The sequence below is a fragment of the Phodopus roborovskii genome, unplaced genomic scaffold, assembly GCF_943737965.1.
Source record: "Phodopus roborovskii unplaced genomic scaffold, PHOROB, whole genome shotgun sequence".
Classification (NCBI taxonomy): Eukaryota; Metazoa; Chordata; class Mammalia; order Rodentia; family Cricetidae; genus Phodopus; species Phodopus roborovskii.
The window spans coordinates 4,683,101-4,702,235 of record NW_026125554.1 but is presented as its reverse complement, the minus strand read 5'-3'; the positions used below and the strand labels follow the sequence as shown (position 1 = coordinate 4,702,235).

Here is a 19,135-nt window from a genome sequence, read left to right as displayed (position 1 = left end):
GATAAATAAATAAACAAATCTTAAAAAAAAGTAAGCTTGGGCTTCATATCTAGACAACAAACAAAACCAGAAAAACTCAGAACATGGTGGGGCACATTAGTCATGCACTCAGGAGGTGGAGTCAGAAGGCTCAGAAGTACAAGGTCCTCCTCAGCTACTTAGCTGGAGGTCAGCCTGGGCTACATGAAGGTGTCTCAACAAAGCAGAAGAAAGAAAACCAAAGTCAAATAACTAAAGTACTTAGATATAAGTCTGATGAATTATCAGGACACACAGGCTGGGAAGGGTTTCAGTGGAGAAGGGAGCTTGCCACGGAGCCTGACAATCTGCATTTGATCCCCAGGACCCACGTGGTGGAAGGAGAAAATCTCTTGCAAGCTGTGAGTGTAATAAACGATTAAACTGATGTAAGCTGAGGGTGCTCAAACATAATAGCACTGAGAAAGTCTTGACTCTTCCCAGGGCTAAGGACTTGTCTAGTAGATGCCAGCAAAGTGAATTTGATGATCCAGGAAAATTTGTTGCTACATTCAGTGACTTAACAAGCATTCCAGATCTCCCTATTATGTGCCTGCTTCTGTGATTTTCCTGTGACCATCTCCCAGTCACATTCCCCAACACAGGTCCCTGTCTTTGCTTGGGATGGGAGCCCAGAGCTGCTGGGATTTCCCCAGGATCCAGCCCACGCCCAGTCCTGCCAGGGAGGGAGGTGACAACTGACTGAGTTGAGGAAACTCCCCAGGAACCTGTTTATCTGCTTCCTGGCCAGGCTGGGGCTCCTACTGGAAGGACAGGGGACCTGGGCTGGACATGGCCTCAGCCCTGAGCCCACCCCGGGGCCCCAAGCCCAAAGGCGTGCCACCTTCACACTACTATGAGAGCTTCCTAGAGAAAAAGGGACCCTGCGACCAGGTTTGAAGGGTGGGGACCCAGCAGTGCTGAGCTACCCTGGGAATCCACACAGCCTGTCTGGGTCAGGTTTCCACACAGACCAAGGGCCTAGCAGGAGATGGGTGATGTGAGAGGGTGCCTGGTGGAATAAATCACTGCTGCTGGCTGTGGAAGTTTCTGGCTTTCTATCTCTGTCTCATTCCACATTCTGTCCTCTGGATGTGTGTTTGCCTGCCTGCTTGCCTGTCTGCCTGTCCATCTGTTTGTCTACTTTGCTGCTTGGCTGCCTGACTACCTAGCTGTTAGTTTCTTGATCTGTCCAGCTGCTATTTGAATCTTTCTAACTTGGTCTCTCTTTCCATTCTCTGCATATAAACAAGGCTAGAGATTTCCTGCAGGAAATAAGGTATCCTTTGATTCCTGGGCCTCCTCCCCATCCTGACTCAGAAATAACCCCATGAACATGAGGTTCTGGGCCAAGATCATGGCAGATGGCATGTGGAGCTGGTAACAGCTGACTACAGGGTCAACTGTCAACTCAAAACAACTGAGAGAGTTGTTTTGAGACAGGTTTTCAGCACTATGACCCAGGAAGTCTTGAAACTTGAAGCAATCCTCTTGTCTCAGCTTTTCAAGTGTGGGGGTGACGACAGGTGTGCTCTGCCCCCATGTCCAGCCCATATGTATTTTCTGCTTATTACTCTAACTTTGTCTCTTGGTTCCCCCGTCCACATTCCACATGTGTCCAGATACACGCTCAACCAGCAAGTCCTTTACATCATGCACTCAAAGGACAGATAATAAATGGGTGGATGGATGGTTGGATGGATGGGTGAATGGATGGATGTGGGTGGATGGGTGGGTGAATGGATGGATGGGGGGATGGATGGATAGATGGAAGGATGAGTGAATGGATGGGTGGATATATGAATGAATAGGTGGGTGGATGGACAGGTGGGTCAGTGGATATCTGAGTAAATAGATGTGTGTGTACATGGAAAACCATTAATCCAGTTAGGTCAGCGTACTCCCACGGTACTCATCTCTTCACATTGTAGGGTGCTTTGTGTCTCTATCCCATATGAGTCCTTTTGTTTTCTCCTATATTAAATACTGTTGATGGAGCCTAGGCTCACTCCCATGCTAGACAAATGCCACTAGCTCTACCACAGACCATAGTCTCAGACAGCAGGAGATGCTCAGGACAATGGGCAGGGAGGACCACAGTGAACATGTACTTTTAGGGGCCGGGCTCAAGTCATTCCCTGCTCACCCAGCATGATGGAGCCCTAGGTTCCATCCCCAGCATGACAGAAACTGGCTATAGTGGTGCATGCCCCTCACCCCAACACTCAGGATGTGGAGACAGGAGGAACAGGAGTTCAAGGTCAGCCTGGGCTACGTGATACTGTGTCAACAAACTAACTAGCTAAATAAATAAATAAATAAATAAATAAATAAATAAATAAATAAAACATAACCTTTACTGAAAATAGGTATCTTTGTAGTGAGGGGAAGGGCACTCAGGCACAAGGAACAGCCAATTCAAAGGGCCTGCAGCCGGAGGAAGTACATTGGGCACACACAACTTTGCCACCTAGATATTTTCTCCTTTCTTCTCTGGCTCCCAGGATTACAGGAAGTTCTGGGCAGGCCTCCAGGGTCTATCCATCTGCTTCTACAACAGCAATCGAGACTTTCAGGTGAGGACAGGGGAGTGAGCTCAGGGTCTGAAGGGTGGATACCTAGGTGGGTGGAGGTCTGAGATTGTATCACTCCAAGGGGGTAGCCCCATCATCCTGGGAACTTTAGGGAACCACAGGTCTGGTGCTCACACACTCCTGTTCCTCGAGACCAGGCCCTGGAGAAGCTGGACCTGAGGCTGTTCTCAAAACTTAAAGATGAGTCTCCATGGGGAAGCTCAAGGGACACTAGCTATCACTTCAGCCTGGTTCTCCGGGACCAGGAGGTCAAATTCAAGGTATGTCAGGAGGAAGGAGAGATTTCTCCATTAGGTCCAACATTCATAATAACTGTATGGAGTCACATGAAGTCTTACTCTGACCTCCTCACACTCTACAAGTCCCTGGACCTCTTGTGGCTCCAGATGCCTTTGAAAGGGCTGGTCAGCATAGGATACAACTTGTACAAAGGCTCCGGGGCAGGGGACACAAATGTGCAAAGACCTGGGGCAGAATGGGCCCTTACTCTACTTTACTAATGAACACATCCATTCTCTTTAGCATAAACTCTTTTTCCCTCTCTCTAGGTTGAGAGCCTGGAGTCTCGTGAAATGTGGAAAGGATTTATCTTGACTGTGGTAGAGGTAAAGTGACTCTACTTCTCTATTAGTTTGTTGTTGTTTGTTGGCTGGTTGCTTTTCTAGATAGGGTTTCTCTGTGTAGCCCTAGCTGTCCTGGAACTCTCTTTGTAGATCAGGATAGCCTGGAACTCAAAACATTCTCCTGCTTCTGCCTCCAGGATAAAGGCATGTGCCACCACTGCCTGGCTAGTTTCATTTTTTATTTTATTTATTTACTTACTTGTTTTTTTTTTTTGTTTGTTTTTTGTTTTTTTTTTTTTTTTTTTTTTTTAGACAGGATTTCTCTGTATTGCTTTGGAGGTTGTCCTGGAACTCGTTCTGTAGACCATGTTGGCCTTAAACTCACTGAGATCAGCCTGCCTCTGCCTCCCCAAGTGCTGGGTTCAAAGGTGTGTGCCACCAACACCCAGCCTATTTTTTGTTTTTTGAGACAGGGTTTCTCTGTATTGCTTTGGAGCCTGTCCTGGAATTCACACTGTAGACCAGGCTGGCCTCGAACTCACAGAGATCCACCTGCCTCTGCCTCTCGAGTGCTGGGACTAAAACTGTACACCAACGTCTGGCTAGTTTCATTTTTTAAAAATTATTTTTAGATTCTTGTGTGTGTGCGCGCGCGCGCGCGCGCGCACGCGCATGCACACACAGTGCCCTTGGAGGACAAAAGAGGATGTCAGATCTCCTGTAGTAGGAGCTACTAGTTACTAGTGGTGGGTGTTGAGAGCAGAGCTCCTATCCTCTGAACTTCTGGGCCAGCGCTCCAGCCCCTAGTTCTATTTTTGAAAGAGGGTCTTGTGTAGCCCAGGGTTGGCCTGAAACTCTCTATGTAGCCGAGGATGACCTTGAACTCCTATCTGTCCACTTCTGCCTCTGTCCTGAGTGCTGGGATGACAGGTGTGTGTCCATCGCCACCTCCTCCTCCTCCTTCTTTTTTCGGTTTTTCGATAGGGTTTCTCTGTATTGCTTTGGAGCCTGCCCGCCTCTGCCTCCCCAGTGCTGGGATTAAAGGCGTGTGCCACCAACGCCCTGCGCATCATCACATTTTTTTTCTCTTTGGATCCTGGTTGGACCTTACCCATCACTCAGAGCCACCTTTCGAGTCCGCTTTAGGATCTGTCTCTAGGTGCCTGCATTTGTATGCCGTGGGGACACCTCCTTCCTGGGTCTGCATGCTAGCCTCACTTTACCTTTTCGGTCCCTACCCATGGGTTCTCGGCCTGGATCATCCTTCAGCTCCGCGTCCCATCTAACCTGACCCTACTGCCCGGACACAAGTACATGATGGCCGAGGTTCTGACCAAAGAAGAGGCGCGGCGGGCGGCCGAGGTGCCCTGGTGAGTTCTGACCGCCCACGGAATACGCTCCTAGGGGAGGAGGCGGAGCCTGTGTCTCTGGGCTTGGGGCTGTGGTCTATGAGGGGCTGTATTAAAGAGGGAGGCGGGTCTTGTTTAGAAGGGGAGGGGCCTAGGTTTAGGAGAGGAGGCGGACCTGAGTGGGCGGGACCCGCGTGTCTGGGAAGGGTCTTTTGGGTTGGGGACGGGTCCTTTATTTATAGAGTGTTGGGCTTGGGTCCAAGACTGGACCTCAGCTTCGAAGAAGCGAGGCCTAGGTCTAGGACAGTAGGTTAGGTCTTTGAGCCTGCTGGGTCTGTGTCGAGGGGCAGGCCCATTCCTGGGGGCGGGGCCTAGGTCTAGGGTAGGAGGAGGTCTCTGAAAGTGCTGTGGGGGGTTGTCTGTGTCTAGGAGTGGGGTCTTCTGGGGTGGGGCCTGGATCTAGGAGAGGAGGCTGGACCTCTGGGAAGGAGGTTGTCTGTGTCTTGGGGTGGGGCCTGGGTGGAGCAGCAGGTGTGGGGCCCCTGAGGCCTGGTCCAGGTATCCCTGCAGAACTTTCAGCATCTCTCTTTATGCGCTCGCTCTCAGGTGCTTCCTGCAAGTGAGCCGGCTGGAGGCGCAGTTACTCCTTGAGCGCTACCCCGAGTGCGGGAACCTGTTGCTGCGTCCTGGAGGGGATGGCAAGGATGGTGTGTCTGTCACTACACGGCAGATACTCAACGGGTGCGCACGTGGGGATCTGAGCCCAGGGTGGGCAAAGTCATCTGTGGGCGTGGCCGCCAGTGGGACTGGAACCTGGGTGCGTAGGCCAGAGCTGGGGGTTTGGTAGCCAGAGGCTACTTGGAAAATTAAGTCAGGCTGGGGCTGGAACACCTGGGGAAGGGTGTGGGGCTATGACTGGGAGTGGACCTCTGGGGTCGGGGTTATGCCTAGTGAAGGGGTCTCCTGGAGTATGTTTATAACTGTGTAGGCTTAGGGACGGGACAACGACTAGAGGTGGTGTCCTGGCTTGGGGGGTCTCACAGGCTCGTCGTTTCCTGGGGTGGCATCCCAACTACCTAGTTGCCCACTGCTCTGTAGGTCGCCAGTAACCAAGCACTACAAGGTGAAGCGGGAGGGTCCTAAGTATGTGATCGACGTGGAAGACCCGGTGAGCTTTGGGGTATCCTGAGCTCAGGCCTCCATCCCCCTCCCTACCCCGCCTGACCACCATCTCTCACCCCAGTTTTCCTGCTCCTCACTGGAAGCTGTGGTCAACTATTTCGTGACACACACTAGGAGGGCGCTGGTCCCCTTCCTGATGGAGGAGGACTATGAGAAGGTTCTAGGTGTGTGCCATGTGGGGCAGCCGGGCTTGGACGGGGACACGTGGTGGGGGGGCTAGCTCTGGGCCTCCACGCTGCCTCCAGGCTGCCCGCCCTCTCTGTTTCAGGCTTCGTGCACTCGGATCAGGAGAATGGTGAGAGTGTATGGGCAGTGTCCTCCTCTCCGGGCTCAGGTGACTCCCTTCCCCCCGTGGCTGGCTGATGCAGCCGAAAGGCTATTTCTTTGGTTGGTTGGTTGGCTTTTGAGACTTGGTTTCTCTGTATAGCCCTGAGTTTCCTGGAACTCACTCCGTAGAACAGGCTGGGTTTGAACTCAGAGCTTCACCTACCTCCCCCCACCCCTGTGCTGGGAATAAAGGTGTGTGTCATCACTGCCCAGTGGCTCTGTTGAGACAGGGTCTCACTCCATAGAATGGGCTAACCTTGAACTCAAGAAATCCACCTGCCTCTTTCTCTGCCTCCTAGATGCAAGGATCAAAATGTGCCACCCACCTGATTTGTTTTTTTGATAGGCTCTTATGTGGCCTAGGGATGACAGGCACCCATAGCTATACTAGGATCCAAAGGATTTTATTTCATATCATCATCTTTAGTTTTTTGTTTTGTTGATTTTGTTTTTTTTTGTTTGTTTGTTTGAGATCTCCAGGTTGTTCTGAAACCCACAGAAATCCATCTGCCTTTGCCTCCTAAGTGTAGGGATTGGGTGCTGGGTTTCCTTTACCAAAGAGCAAGAGGCAACAGGCCTTGCAGAGTTTTGAGGGGAATGTAGCATTGTCCTCTTGAGCCCAACCCTGAGCCACAAGCACACACATACTATGCTTATACTCGACTCTGTATACACACACACACACACACACACACACACACACACGTATCTGTGTACCTGTGTGAAGCCACAATCCCACATGCATCCCAACATGCAGACATACTGTGATTGACAAATGGGCACATAGGGACACTTATCTCTGGAGGTAAACCCTAAAGGGTTTGTACCACAGAGGCCCTAACAGTGACTCTTTCCCATAAGGCCCTGCAACCCATGCTAATGTCCCGAAGCCACTCCCACCTGTGTCTGTGTCCAGCCAGGAGGACAGACTGCCTCCACTACCTCCCCTGCCTCAGTTACAGGACCAGGATGAGAACTATGTGACCCCCATTGAAGACTCCCTAGCAACTGAGTACATGAATCATGATGGTAAGTTGGGCCGCAGACACTGGAGTTGGGAGATGCAGTAGTTGGTGACACCCCGTGACATCTCTTTCTCTCTTGTCCATGCAGTGTCTCCCTCTAGTCAGCCAGTTCCCTTGAAGCCCAAGAAACCTGTGAAGCTCCCAGCAAAACCCCCGAAGCCACCAGTTGTGCCCAAACCGGGTAGGGCTCCGACCTCCCCATTTCCCCCTTTCCTTGGTGACAGGTGACCTTAGACCTCATCTGCATCCTTCTGCAGATCTCAAAGCCATCAATAGTGTCTGGGCCAGGAAGCCGGGTGGCAGCTCACCCCAGGCTCCCTCCCTCCTGACAAGTAAGGAGACTTTGGGGGCCTTGATGCATGGTGGGCAGGTCCTGGGTGGGGGTGAGGGGCACAGTCCAGGGTGATATAGCTCAAGTCTGGGTTCTCACTCACCAGGGCTGGGGGATATCACGGCCGAGCTGGAAGAGAAACTGCAGAAGAGGAGAGCGCTAGAACACTGATCCGAGCTCCCAGGGACTAGTGCCTATCTCAGGACACAGTAGTCTCCTACCAGCTGTCCTCACTTAGGGGACTGGACATGCTCAGCATGAGGAATGAGCCTGTTTTCCAGTGAAGCACAGAGCCCTGGGAAGATTTGAGGCTAGCCTGAGCTGCACAAGATTTCCACAGCAGCCTCGGCTACAGAGTGGGATCTTGTTTAATAAAGCAAAAAACAACAACGAACTTTACAAGACTGCAAGGTGTGTGTCTATCATGGCCTCTAAGATTGAGGCTTGTCAGGTGTTGGCCCCAAGCTGGTACTCTTGACACCAATCCACAAGGCAAGACCATTTCACAGCTAAGAAGTGCAAGGTCTGACTCACCTAAGCCCCATCCCCAAGAACCAGCACAGTAGCATGGCCAGTGTTTCATCTTTATTATGAAGTGAGGTGGGGAAGAATCCTGATCCCCCTTCCAGAGTTAAGGCTCCAAGCAGCAGGTAGGTGGAGATGCTGGCTGATGCGCCCCAGCTGGCAGGTGGCCCCGGCCTAGGTGAGGCTGGTATTGGAACTGCTGGTGGCACTACCCCGCTTCTGTAGGCAGCGCACAGCACTGGGGACCTGCAGGCCTGTTGTCACCTGGAAGCTTCCACACCACACCTGGGGAGATTGAGGAACAGGAAGGCTCAACCAGGAGTCATAGGACCCAGAAACAAGTCCACCATCCCCCACCCACTCCCTCCCACTGCAACCGGCTCACTGTGAAGGCTGGAAGCAGGGGCTGTGTAAACTTGGCCTTGAAGGTATGCAGGAGCTGTTTGGTGCGGGCATTGTAGAAAGACAGAAGGCCTGGGGTGAGGGGAACAGGGATACAGGTGTCAAGACACTTGGGGGTGTGAGGACTAGGGGAAGAGTCGGAGCTTTGGGGCTGTGGAAGGGAAAGTGACGGCACCTTGGTGGAAGTCGCAGTGTACACCCAGGCAATCGGGCACAGGGCTATCCAGCACTTTGACCTTGTTGGCATGCTTGGCAGTGAAGCTGGCCTGCAGCCAGTTGTTAGCATGCAGACACCAGGACGCAGCTGTCTTGCCCAGCTGCTCAAAGCGGCCCAGGCTTCGGTAGGCTACACCCAGGCCAAAGGCCTTGCTGTCTGGTTCAAATCGCACTTCCCAATAGTGCTCCCCACTGTCAATCAGCGTGTCCCCTGTGGCACAAGGACAGGGAATGGGCAGGATGGAGTCAAGGGTGTGCACCTCCTGTGCCCACATACTTCTGAGCTGCTCCCTTGCGTCAAGCTACTCCCCCAGCTGCTCCATCTCCCTAGTTCACCTCATCTCCCATTCTTACCCAGCACCGTGTAAGACTCAGCTGTGAAGCGGTCCCGTCCCCCACGACCTGAAGACATCCTCTTGGGAGATGGAGTCCCTCTGTGGACAGTAAGGAAGCCTTAGCTCAGGTTTCACCTTTCCCAGGGGCAGCCTCCCTGGTTCATGCTAGCCACTGTAAATGTGCCTGCCATTTCCCTCAGCTGGAAGATGCCTAACCAACTAACTGGTCAGATGCTGCAAAAACAAAAAAATCCACAACCCTCCTATTTCATCCATCGGAACCCTTGTTGTCAGTCATTCTTATGCAAAGAAGCTGTTATACCCCCAGGCCCCTCCCTCCATCCCAGTCCTGACAAAACTGGCCATGGTGAGCGTGTCCACTAGAGACTCAGAGGACGGGGGAGATGGGCTACCTGGCTGGGGAATTTACAGGGGATGCTGTCCGGCCCTTGCCCTCTTTCTCTCGAGCCTTGATATCTTGGACCTTCCCTCCCATGGCGTCCCACTCGACGGAGAGGTCCTCCACTCGAAGGTTCTGGTGAGATGTGGACCCGTCCAGGCGAAACATGAATGCTGGGGCCAGGGAGACGAGGGGGGGGGGTCACAGAGGTGGGAAACCCAGATAAACACAGAGACAAGACAGGCAGCTGGTGACCCAGGCTGAGGGAGATGGACAGGAGGGGCAATACAGGAATAGGAAGGTTGGGGGAAGTGGCCATGTAAAAGATCTGTACTCTAAATGTCTCTGGCGTCTAGAGACATTTTCAAGCTGGTCTCTCTGCCCTGTGCTTCCACTGAGGGTAGGCCCCAAAGAAAGAACAGGGCTACAGCAGGAGGGAGTTAGGCTAGACAGCAGAGGGACTACCAAAGATGATCTATAAAAGAGTCACTGTGGGAGACTATAGAATATGTTTTTATGACTATATTCTGTCCCCAGATCTACAGAGGATAGAGGGAAGGAGAGATAGGAAGACTACTCTAGCTATCTACACTTGCACTTCCAGCTCTTGTAAGGCTAAAGCCACAGAACTGTGACTTCCAGTCTGGGCTACCTAGTGAGAACCTGTCTCCAAAAACTAAATAAATATTTTTTTTTTTTTTTTTAAAGAAAGGGAGGGGGCTGGAGGTTGCTCACTGGTTAGCACCCTGGGTTTGGTTCCCAGCACCCACAGGGTACCTCACAACTGTAACTCCAGCTGTCCCCCTGGCATCTGTGGGCACTGCACAGCTGTACTGCACTGACAGAAATGCAAAGAAAAGTCACACAGTAATCATTTAAACAATTTTAACCACTGCCATAAAACCCCCGATCCTAATTCCTAGCGTCCACATTAAAAACAAGGCACACATGTTGGGCATTTGTAACCCCAGCATGGGACAGGCAGAGATAGGGTAATTCTTAGGGCTGGGTCCAGCCAGGTGGACAGTACCTGAGGAATGACCCCTGATAATGATGTCCCTTCCCCTATGAGGTCATGCACAAAAATACATGTAAAATACAATAAAATCCACAGGTCACCCTCACAAACAGAAGAAAAAAAACCTGAAAAACAAAAATGGAAGAACCCAAGATATCCCAGCAAAGACAGAAGATGGCCATTGTAGACTGAGTGTGAGCTCTCTGGCAGCCAGAGCAACAAGGTCACATTATCCCATTTTAAGACCCTTATGAAGGATGGCCCAGGACACCAGGATGGATGGGAGATATCCAGTCAGGGAGGGGTGGGAAGCAGTCACCTGGTGTCTCTAAGGTCACCGGCTCAGAGAATTCACCAGCTACCGCCTTGTTACAGGCCTTCACACGGAAGTTCATGTATTTCATGTCAAATTTGAGACCTAGGAATGAAGAGAGGATATAAGATCATAAGGGCCCCACCCCAGTCTGTCAGTCTGTCTAAGATTTATTTCTATGTATGTGGGTATTTTGCCCATCTATGTGTCTGTGCACCATTTGTGCTCAATGCCTGTGAAGGCAAGAAAGGGGTGTCTGATCCCCTGGAGCTGGAGTCACAGGTGGTCATGAGCCACCATACGGGTGCTGGCAACAGAACCCAGATCCTCTGCAACAGCCACCTGTGCTCTAACCACTGAGCAGCCTAACGGGACCCTTGATTATCACTGCTGAGCCTGCCTGTTCTACCCTCTTTCCCTGTCCTTGGCCTCCCTGCTCATCTCTCTGCATACTGTCCCCTTGCACTCAGGGTACCAGGACACACGTTAATGCCTGGCCTTATGTGTTTGTCAGCCTCCTGTGAGCTCCCCGGCTGCTATGGAACACCACAGTCACCACCCTGTGCACTAGAACCTTCTACAGCTCACTCAGTCATCAGAGAGCTCACCAGAACAGTCCAGAACACAGGCCCCATTTGACTTTTTTGTTTGTTTTTGAGATAGGGTATTGCTGTGCAGCTCAGGCTGGCCTTGAACTTGCTCTGTAAAGCAGGCTGGCCTTGAACTCATACAGATACACTTGCCTCTGTCTCCCTAGTGCTGGGATTAAAGGCGTACGTAACCCCCTCCCCATTTCTATTTCTTTTTCATATGACAGGTCTCATGTAGGCCAGGCTGACTCCAAACACTCTATGTAGCCAAGTCTGACCTTGAACTCATGATCCTCCTGCGTTCACCTCCCCGGTGCTGAGATGACCAGTTTGCCCCAAGCTGGGGATGGAACCCATGGCTCCTCCCTGCTAGATGAGCACTCTGGCACCTGAGCCATGCTCCCCTTCATTTCTTTGTCTTGGAGTTGAACTGTAGATACCCCACAAGCTGCCATCAGTGGGAAGATGAGAGCCCTCGCTGCACTTGTATCTGTGATTAACCCCAGCTAAAAGGTATAATGAAACCAGTAAGAGGCGGAGGGGCCTGGGGCACGGATTCTGGGGTCCTATGAAAAAAAGGGTAGGTTTGTTTTGATTTCTGTACAGATCGGAAGGCAGTAGGTTCTGGGGCTCTGGCACTGGCTGGCACGACCATTCTCCTGAAATTAGCATGCTCATTTATTAACTGTGGATGCTAATTACAGATAACTAGCAGGCTGGTGATTATAGCTCGAGGACTGAGAGTTAGGGAGGGAAAATCAGGGGTTCCCAGTTCTGAAAGGCTTTGTACACTCATTAGGCCCTGATTCCTGTCTCCTGATCTTCCTCTGGCCCACTGTATGGGTGTCTAGATGTTCTGACTTCTTCTAACTACCCAGAAACTCCCTGAGTATCTGAGGGGATCCCCTTGAATGCCAGGACTGGGAGTTCACTAGTGAGTGAAGGGCTGAGGAAATGCTTGCTGGGAAAGCTGCAGGAATTCACATTCCTCACGGACCAAATCTTGTCACCCAGGAAAGAGCCAGGAGTGGCATGTGCAGACTGCAACCCCGACGTGGAGATAGGATTCCTGGGTCTTGGTGGTCAGCTTAGCTGTGAGCTCCAGGCCACTGACACCCATCTCAGAAAATAAGCCACTGAGGGTTGATGGCCAACACTGACCACTGACACTGGCACACAAACGGCTAGAATGAAGGAACAGCAGCTGAATGGTAGAGCTACAGAGAAGATAAGGGTGAAGTTACTCCAGTGCCTCAGTTTCCCCTGCTTTCAAATGGCTTTGAGAAACCTGTTTTCCACACAGGAAAAACCCATCCATCTTGCCTTCTGTTCTGTGGATAGCTCTGAGGGGCTAACTCCACCAGCCCGCTCTCAGACCCCAGGAGTTGCAGGAAGCCAGAAGTCCCAATACAACTTGAGTCGATGGGGCAATGGAACCAGGAGGTAGGTGGGTGGTTGGGAGCCATACAACCAAGATGAGCTGGGATTGCTCCCCAAATGCAAATGCTCCTTCTCTTGCCTGAGAGTGCTCCTTCTCCTGTCAGGGTATGCATCCTCTCCTTCCTGGGAATGGACCTCGTTGGGGAGTGCTCCTTTACTTTTTCAGGGAGTACTCCTTCAGTTGCCTGAGAATGCCCATCCGGCTGTATCTCCCCACCCAAAAGCCTGTCTGCTCCTTCATGCACCTGAGCATGCTCCCCCATGTGAATGGCCATACTTCTCATCTGCTTGTAAATGCCCCTCACTTACCCTGGAGTGCTCCCCAACACACCTGAGAGGCAATGTTCTCCCACACACCTATATGTGCTCCTTCACCTGCCCATCCATGCACACTCACGGAGGGCTGCTCCCCACCTGTTAAGGTATGCTCAGTGTGCCGGATGCCCTCGACGACCATCCAGGGGTGGTCCTCCTTGAGTCGGGGTGGACCCTCGAAATTGGTCCTGCGGTACTCCAGCACATAGTGATCAATCTTGCTGTCCTCATCAGGCATGCGCCACACCAACGTCACACAGTTATCGGCCACCAGGGATTCGGCCAGGTCAATGATGGGGGCACTTGGCACTACCAGGGCACAGGAAGAGGGGCCAGTGTTTGAGTTCTCAGACTACTCTGGTGGAGCCCTGAGGGACTGGGGCTGAAGCTGGTGCCTCCTGGGGTCACGTGGGTCAGGCCAAAATGTGCTCTCTCTGTACCTTCTCAGGTTATTACCACTTGGCACTTTTCCAGAATTCTCTACCAACTAAGAGTGTGGCTTTTTATGGGAGACAATCCCACCATAGTCCTCCTAGGGAGCTGAGGTCTCCTGGGATCCCCAGCATAGGGCCTTACCAGGCTACCAGTACCCAGTAGAGGGAGCCAAACTGAAGCCCCACCTACCCATAGCACCCACAGACTCTACCCCCACATGGGTGGGGTTGACTAGGGCCCATCCCCAAGACAACCGCCCACAAGGCGGCAAGGGGGATGGGAGATGGATGGGGCGCCCAGCCCTATCTGAAGGCCTTGACCAGGGCTTCACCCACAGACATGGCAACAGGCCCCACCCCTGCATGGGCTCTGTCCATAGATATGACAGGCACAGATCCCACCCCTTGTAGGTGGGGCTTGAGTAGGCCCCAATCTGTGCAATTGCAACTCAACCAGGGTTGTGTGTGTGTGTGTGTGTGTGTGTGTGTGGTGTGTGGTGTGGTGTGTGTGTGGTGTGGTATTGTATGTGTGTGTGGTGTGGTGTGTGTGGTGTGTGTGTGGGGGGGTGTATGTGTGTGTGTGTGGTGTGGTGTGTGTGGTGTGTGTGTCTATGTGTGTGTGTGGTGTTGTGTGTGGTGTGTGTGTGTGTGTGTGTGGTGTGGTGTGTATATGTGTGTGTGTGTGGTGTGGTGTGTGTGTGTGTTTAAAACTCCCTGGCTCCACTCCAGTCCTTTTCTAGTCCTGGACTCCCAGACAGGTCCCCATCTCACCAGGCAGGAACTTGAGAGTCTGTAGCATTTGCCGTTCCTGTGCAAAGTCCACCATGAGATGACTCATATTGTCGCTGACCTTGGCTTTGAGCGACAATCGGAAGGCAGGGGCCATGGTCACGCTGCAAGGAGGGAAGTAGGAGCGATCCATAGCAGCTTTGTAACAGAGGGTCCAGGCTGGGACATCTGGGGACCCCTGGCCTGTGTTCCTGTGCAGTGCTCAGGGACCTGGCCTCCCCCAGTGGTGTCCCCACACAGGCAGTACTCTGGGAGAGGAACCTTACTCAGCATCTTACCCATCTTTGATTTGCTTGGCGGCCTAGAAAAGGACAGAGCAGAAATCAATGGTGTGTGTCACCTAGATCTGTACCACTATACAGGCAGGGAGAATGAGGCATGGCAGCTGGCATTTGGCAAAGATCTCTCTCTGCCAGGCTGTGTGTCAAAGGGACGATGAGACCCCACCCCAGCCCCCATTCTGTGCTCAGCCTACACAGCAGGCATGTTTATTTTTAGTGTTTAAAATTACATTTATTTGTATGTGTGCATGTGTGTGTGGAGGTCAGAGGACAACCTTCAGGAGTTGGTTCTCTCCTCTCACAATGTGGGGTCGGAGATTGATTGTGAGGTTTGGCTGCAAGCATCTTTCCCCCCAGAGTCACGTCACCAGCTGAGTAAGCACATTTAACAAACCAAAATATAGACTGCCCAGCTTAACAGAAATCTCAGAAAAAAGAACAAACGCTTCACAAAGTAAAAGCTCATTCTGAGCAATACTGATACACTTACCACAAGGTGGCATGAAATTATACTATTTATTCAATGAGCCAATTTGTTTTGCTTTCTGTGATAGGGTTTCGTGTAGCTCAGGCTGGCCTGGAACTCACTGCATAGCTGAGGTTGACTCTGATCATCCTCCTAATTGCTAGGGTGATAGGTATGCACCACCACACCTGGCCTATGGGGTGCTGGGGATGGGACCCAGGGCCTGGTGCATGCTCGATAAACACTCTACCCACTATGCCCCAGCCCTTCACTGAATAGTCTCAGAGACATACTTGTGCTTCATGTTGCTTGGAGGCACTGTCTAAATAAAATAACTTGTGCATTCGGGAGAAGCTCATCTAGTAAAGATGCTTGCTCATAGACCTGAGGCTGATCCACATACTCACAAGGAAGGATGGTAGGAGTGCTGAGGGGCTCCACACACAAAGAAATATGTGTGATATAAATGAACAAAACTAGCTGGCAGTGGTGGTGCATGCCTTTAATCTTACTACTCAGGAGGCAGAGGCAGGTGGATCTCTGTGAGTTTCAGGCCAGCCTGGTCTATAAAGAGAGTTCCAGGACAGTAAGGGCTACACAAAGAAACCCTATCTCAAAATTCAGGAAGAAAAAACAAAAAATGGACACAGTGCATTCGCCCCAGGGACCCTATGTGTCATCTCACTGATACCCACCTGAGGGAAGTCAGCGCTGTCTGCGGCCTGCAGGGTCTGGTTGGCTGTCTCCAGGAGTTCCTCAGAGCTCTCCAGAGCACGAGTACAGGCGGCTAGCTGGTTCTGTGGGCAGCGTGCAATGGGGACAGATCCCTTAACCATTACATACCCACCCAGAGCTCTGCCATCTCCAGGACCCACAGCCTAATAGAGCCCCAGACAGGAAGAGCAGACTGGAGACTCTAGCACCACTGACTGAGCCAGGCTGGGGTGAATTCACACATGAGTCCCCCAGGATCCCAGTTACCACAGGTGGGGATGTGGGAGCCTGAGAAGTCAGATGAAATTTGGGGACAATGTGAGAGATGCCAGCTTGGAGCTGGAGAGTTCATGGGAGTCATGGGAGGTACGAGGGTTACCCTGGTTCTGGGAAGACTGATGGAAAGGACTGGGAGATCGTAGAGGGGTAGTGGTGCCAGAGAAGACATTTCAGGGAAGGGTTAGGAGGGGACCAGGGGCTCTGGAGGGAGTGGTTGCATGTTCACACCTGCAGCTCATAGGTGCGGCTGGCCCTGTCCTGTTTGATCTTCATCAGCATGGATTCCTTCAGCTCCTCCAGCACCGACATGAGGGATTGGAATTCAGCTTCCAGGTCCTCCTGCACTTTGGCTGAGTTTGCCTGCATAGGAAGAGGCCACCATAAGCCAGGTACAGTGATGCACTCCTTTAATCCCAGCACTCAGGAGGCAGAGGTAGGTGGACCTCTATGAGATCAAGGCCAGCCTGGTCTACAGAGTGAGTTCTAGGGCAGCCAGGGCTACACAGAGAAACTCTGGGGCAAAAAAAATTAAATTAAAAAAAAAGGCAAGGGTCATGCAGATGGGAGACTGAGGGTAGAGACACCTCCTGGCCTCTTCCTGTCTTCCATGCAACCCTCCACCAAAATCTGCAGAACCAACTGCTCTACTCACCTCTACATTCAGCAGCATCTGCTTCAGGGAGTAGATGAATGTCTGTGTCTCCTCGTTCTTCACAGCCAGAGTGGTAATGATTTTTCTTAGGGCTTCCTGAGGAACAGAGGTGTGTGGGTGAGCACTGCCCTCCAGGGATTCAGGCCTGGGGTGAGGATGTGACATCCCCATCCCAAAGAAGGAAACTGAGGCACAGAGCCATCCTCTCAGGGATGGACCCTTGTTTTGTGGCCTGAACACTGAGCTTATATGGGTTTGGTTTGTGGGTATGTGGAGGCCAGGTGTCAATGCTGGTTATCTCCTTCTCTCACTCTCCACCTATTATTTAAGGGAGGTTCTCTCACTGAGCCTGGGCCAGGCTAGCTGCCATCAAGTCCCAGGGATCCTCCTATGTCCCTGTCCCCAGCTGCACTAATTTCTTACTCGGGCACTGGGAACTTGAACTCGGGTTCATATGCTTGCATAGCACTTTACCCACTGAGCCACCTCACCAGGGTCTCGTTGTGTAGCCCAGGCTAGCCTGGAACTCACATCAATCTCTTGTCTCTACCCCCCAAGGCTGGGATTACAGGTGTGCATCACCAACACCCCAGGTTAGTATCTGCATCTTGAAAGTTGAAGATGAACTGCAGTGAAAGGGTAGCCTGGGCAAGGCGAGTTCCAGAGTCCAACTGGGCTAGTCTGGGGTAAAATGCTATATGGAGAAACAAACTTCTCCTGGGCGAGGTGTGATAGGCGTGGGTCAGGAGAACCTGAGAAGTGGATGGAGTTCCCGTTGCAGGCCTAAGGTCCCACTTGTGAAGGGCGGGACTTGGAGAAGGGGATCCCCTGGGCAGGTGGAGGAGGGCTCTGGTTTCTCATTCCCACCCAGGGAGGGGGACTGGGCACTGCGAAGCTGGGGAGCGGTGATCTGTGGGGTGGGGCCCTAGCTGAGCCCCAGGCTAAGCTGATGAGGAGCTGCGTGAGGGGGGGAGGGGTTGCAGGTTGACCCGAGCCAAGGTGCGGATGGCCCGTGAGGGGGAGGGGCGCTGCGGCATCACCTGGTCCCTCCCCGTGCCCGCTCCGCGCATCCCTCCCAGTCCTACCCTCTGGTCTTCCATAGCTGCAGCCCTGGGTCGCCCCGACCCTGCCACGGGCTCCCCCTCAGCTGGTTCTCCAAACACTCAAGCCTCCTTGGCTGCAGCCGGCAGCCAATTAGCCCTCCGCGCCCTCGCCGACTCCGCCGCCGCGCCCCCGGTCAGCGCTCCATCACTGCATGCAATGCGCATGCGCCCCATGATCGGCGCTGCTGGGAAATGTAGTACGGAGCTTGGTCTCGCCCTCCTCCCGAGCCTGGGTATTTGCCTGTGTGTGATACTGGGGATGAAAGAGAGCCAGGCAGAAGTCAGGATATCTGGCTTTGGCCTCAGGTTCCTGTCTTGTGCCCTTAGGGCCACTCCTTATTCACACCAACACCGTTCCCATTTGCTATTCAAATTGGCACCCAGACTGCTCTGAGAACTGGCACACAGGCTTGCTTGTACAACCAACCAGATTTCAGCATTATAGTCACTTAGTGAACAAGCTTCTACACATTCCACAAAGCCCCAGATTATATCCCCCACCCCCAACCCCCTGCCGAGCCCAAACCTCTCTACAAGCCCTGGCTTCAGGACCAACCTGGCAGTGTCTGGGTCTCATCCACCCCAGGGTCTTTTAAACACTGCTCTTTTGCCCAGGACAGGGCCATCCTTGTGGTTCAGAACAATTCCAGGAAGTACCCAGTGAGAAAGTAGGTCACTCAGTGCTTGGGTGAGACTCTGAAATCTACTGCAGTGGCCACTGACCCCAGAGTGGGGCTGAGGCTCAGAGCTGGTGACTAGGACCTTGGATCCCCGATTCTGCACCCAGAACTGGTAAGAGACACAATTGGCCTCGATGGGCTCAGACAGTATTGTTCACCCAGACAGGGGCACCAACCTCCCATGGGGTTGGTTGACCATAGTCGGACTTGAGGACAGCTGTATATACACAGCCCAACAGGAAGTCACTGATATCCTTGTGGTTTGACTGAGAACAGGGTGACCCGTTTTTGCTATCAGAGCAGGTTTCTCTACGTACCCCAGGCTGGCCTCAAACTCACAGAAATTCCCTTGCCTCTGCTTCCTGAGTGCTGGGATTAAAGGAGTGCCCCACTACACCTAGCACACACCCATGAGAAACCAAAGTCACCACAGAAATCCACTGACATGGCCTGTACTTGAGCCATGTGAAGCCTGGCCTAATGCCAAGTGCTTTAACAAGGAAAGGATTTAGGAACCCAGGAATTAAGGCAAATCTTGTAGGTGGAAGTTTCCTGTCTCAGAGCTACTCAGAGCCAAATATCCAGCAGCTGCTTCCCAAATTACCACACAGAGGCTTACTATTACTTATAAATGCTTGATCAATAGCTCAGGCTTATTATTAACTAGCTCTTACATTTTAAGTTACCCCATATTCCTTATTTATGTTGTGCCACAAAGGAGCACCTTTATTAGCATGGCACATTCATCTACTGCTCCCTCTGCATCTCGCTGTGGATTCCTGATTTCCACAATT

General features: G+C 52.1%; 2 protein-coding genes across 4 annotated transcripts; one reads left to right on the top strand and one right to left on the bottom strand.

Moving 5' to 3' along the window:
• The first annotated feature begins 730 nt into the window (after positions 1-730).
• Stap2 (signal transducing adaptor family member 2) lies at positions 731-7,775 on the top strand. Of its 3 annotated transcripts, XM_051177547.1 has the most exons (13): positions 734-912; positions 2,523-2,594; positions 2,750-2,872; positions 3,161-3,217; positions 4,445-4,545; positions 5,131-5,265; positions 5,623-5,692; positions 5,768-5,870; positions 5,975-6,040; positions 6,895-7,062; positions 7,147-7,239; positions 7,316-7,390; positions 7,496-7,775. In XM_051177547.1, exons 1-13 carry the CDS (start codon positions 811-813, stop codon positions 7,558-7,560), a joined length of 1,230 nt encoding a protein of 409 aa, XP_051033504.1. In that variant the 5' UTR covers positions 734-810; the 3' UTR covers positions 7,561-7,775. The 3 variants fall into 3 exon arrangements, with proteins under 3 accessions (XP_051033507.1, XP_051033504.1, XP_051033505.1); XM_051177550.1 differs by lacking the exon at positions 7,316-7,390 and having other exon boundaries at positions 731-912; XM_051177548.1 differs by lacking the exon at positions 5,975-6,040 and having other exon boundaries at positions 735-912.
• Positions 7,776-7,956: 181 nt separating this feature from the next.
• Fsd1 (fibronectin type III and SPRY domain containing 1) lies at positions 7,957-17,823 on the bottom strand. The gene is made up of 13 exons (XM_051177544.1): positions 17,644-17,823; positions 16,559-16,654; positions 16,135-16,266; positions 15,609-15,710; positions 14,445-14,467; positions 14,149-14,270; positions 13,043-13,252; positions 10,605-10,703; positions 9,281-9,440; positions 8,887-8,966; positions 8,492-8,743; positions 8,300-8,388; positions 7,957-8,199 (listed from the first exon to the last, which is right to left on the bottom strand). Exons 1-13 carry the CDS (start codon positions 17,656-17,658, stop codon positions 8,089-8,091), a joined length of 1,491 nt encoding a protein of 496 aa, XP_051033501.1. The 5' UTR covers positions 17,659-17,823; the 3' UTR covers positions 7,957-8,088.
• Between the last annotated feature and the right edge of the window lie 1,312 nt (positions 17,824-19,135).

Coding starts and splice junctions, on each gene's coding strand:
- Stap2 (XM_051177547.1), top strand. CDS start 811: ATGGCCTCAGCCCTGAGCCCACCCCGGGGCCCCAAGCCCAAAGGCGTG. Junction 6,041..6,894: donor GTCCTCCTCTCCGGGCTCAG/GTGACTCCCTTC, acceptor CTTTCCCATAAG/GCCCTGCAACCCATGCTAAT. Junction 7,240..7,315: donor ACCAGTTGTGCCCAAACCGG/GTAGGGCTCCGA, acceptor ATCCTTCTGCAG/ATCTCAAAGCCATCAATAGT.
- Fsd1 (XM_051177544.1), bottom strand. Junction 15,711..16,134: donor GCCGCACCTATGAGCTGCAG/GTGTGAACATGC, acceptor CGCTGCCCACAG/AACCAGCTAGCCGCCTGTAC. Junction 10,704..13,042: donor CACTGAGCATACCTTAACAG/GTGGGGAGCAGC, acceptor CTTCATTCCTAG/GTCTCAAATTTGACATGAAA.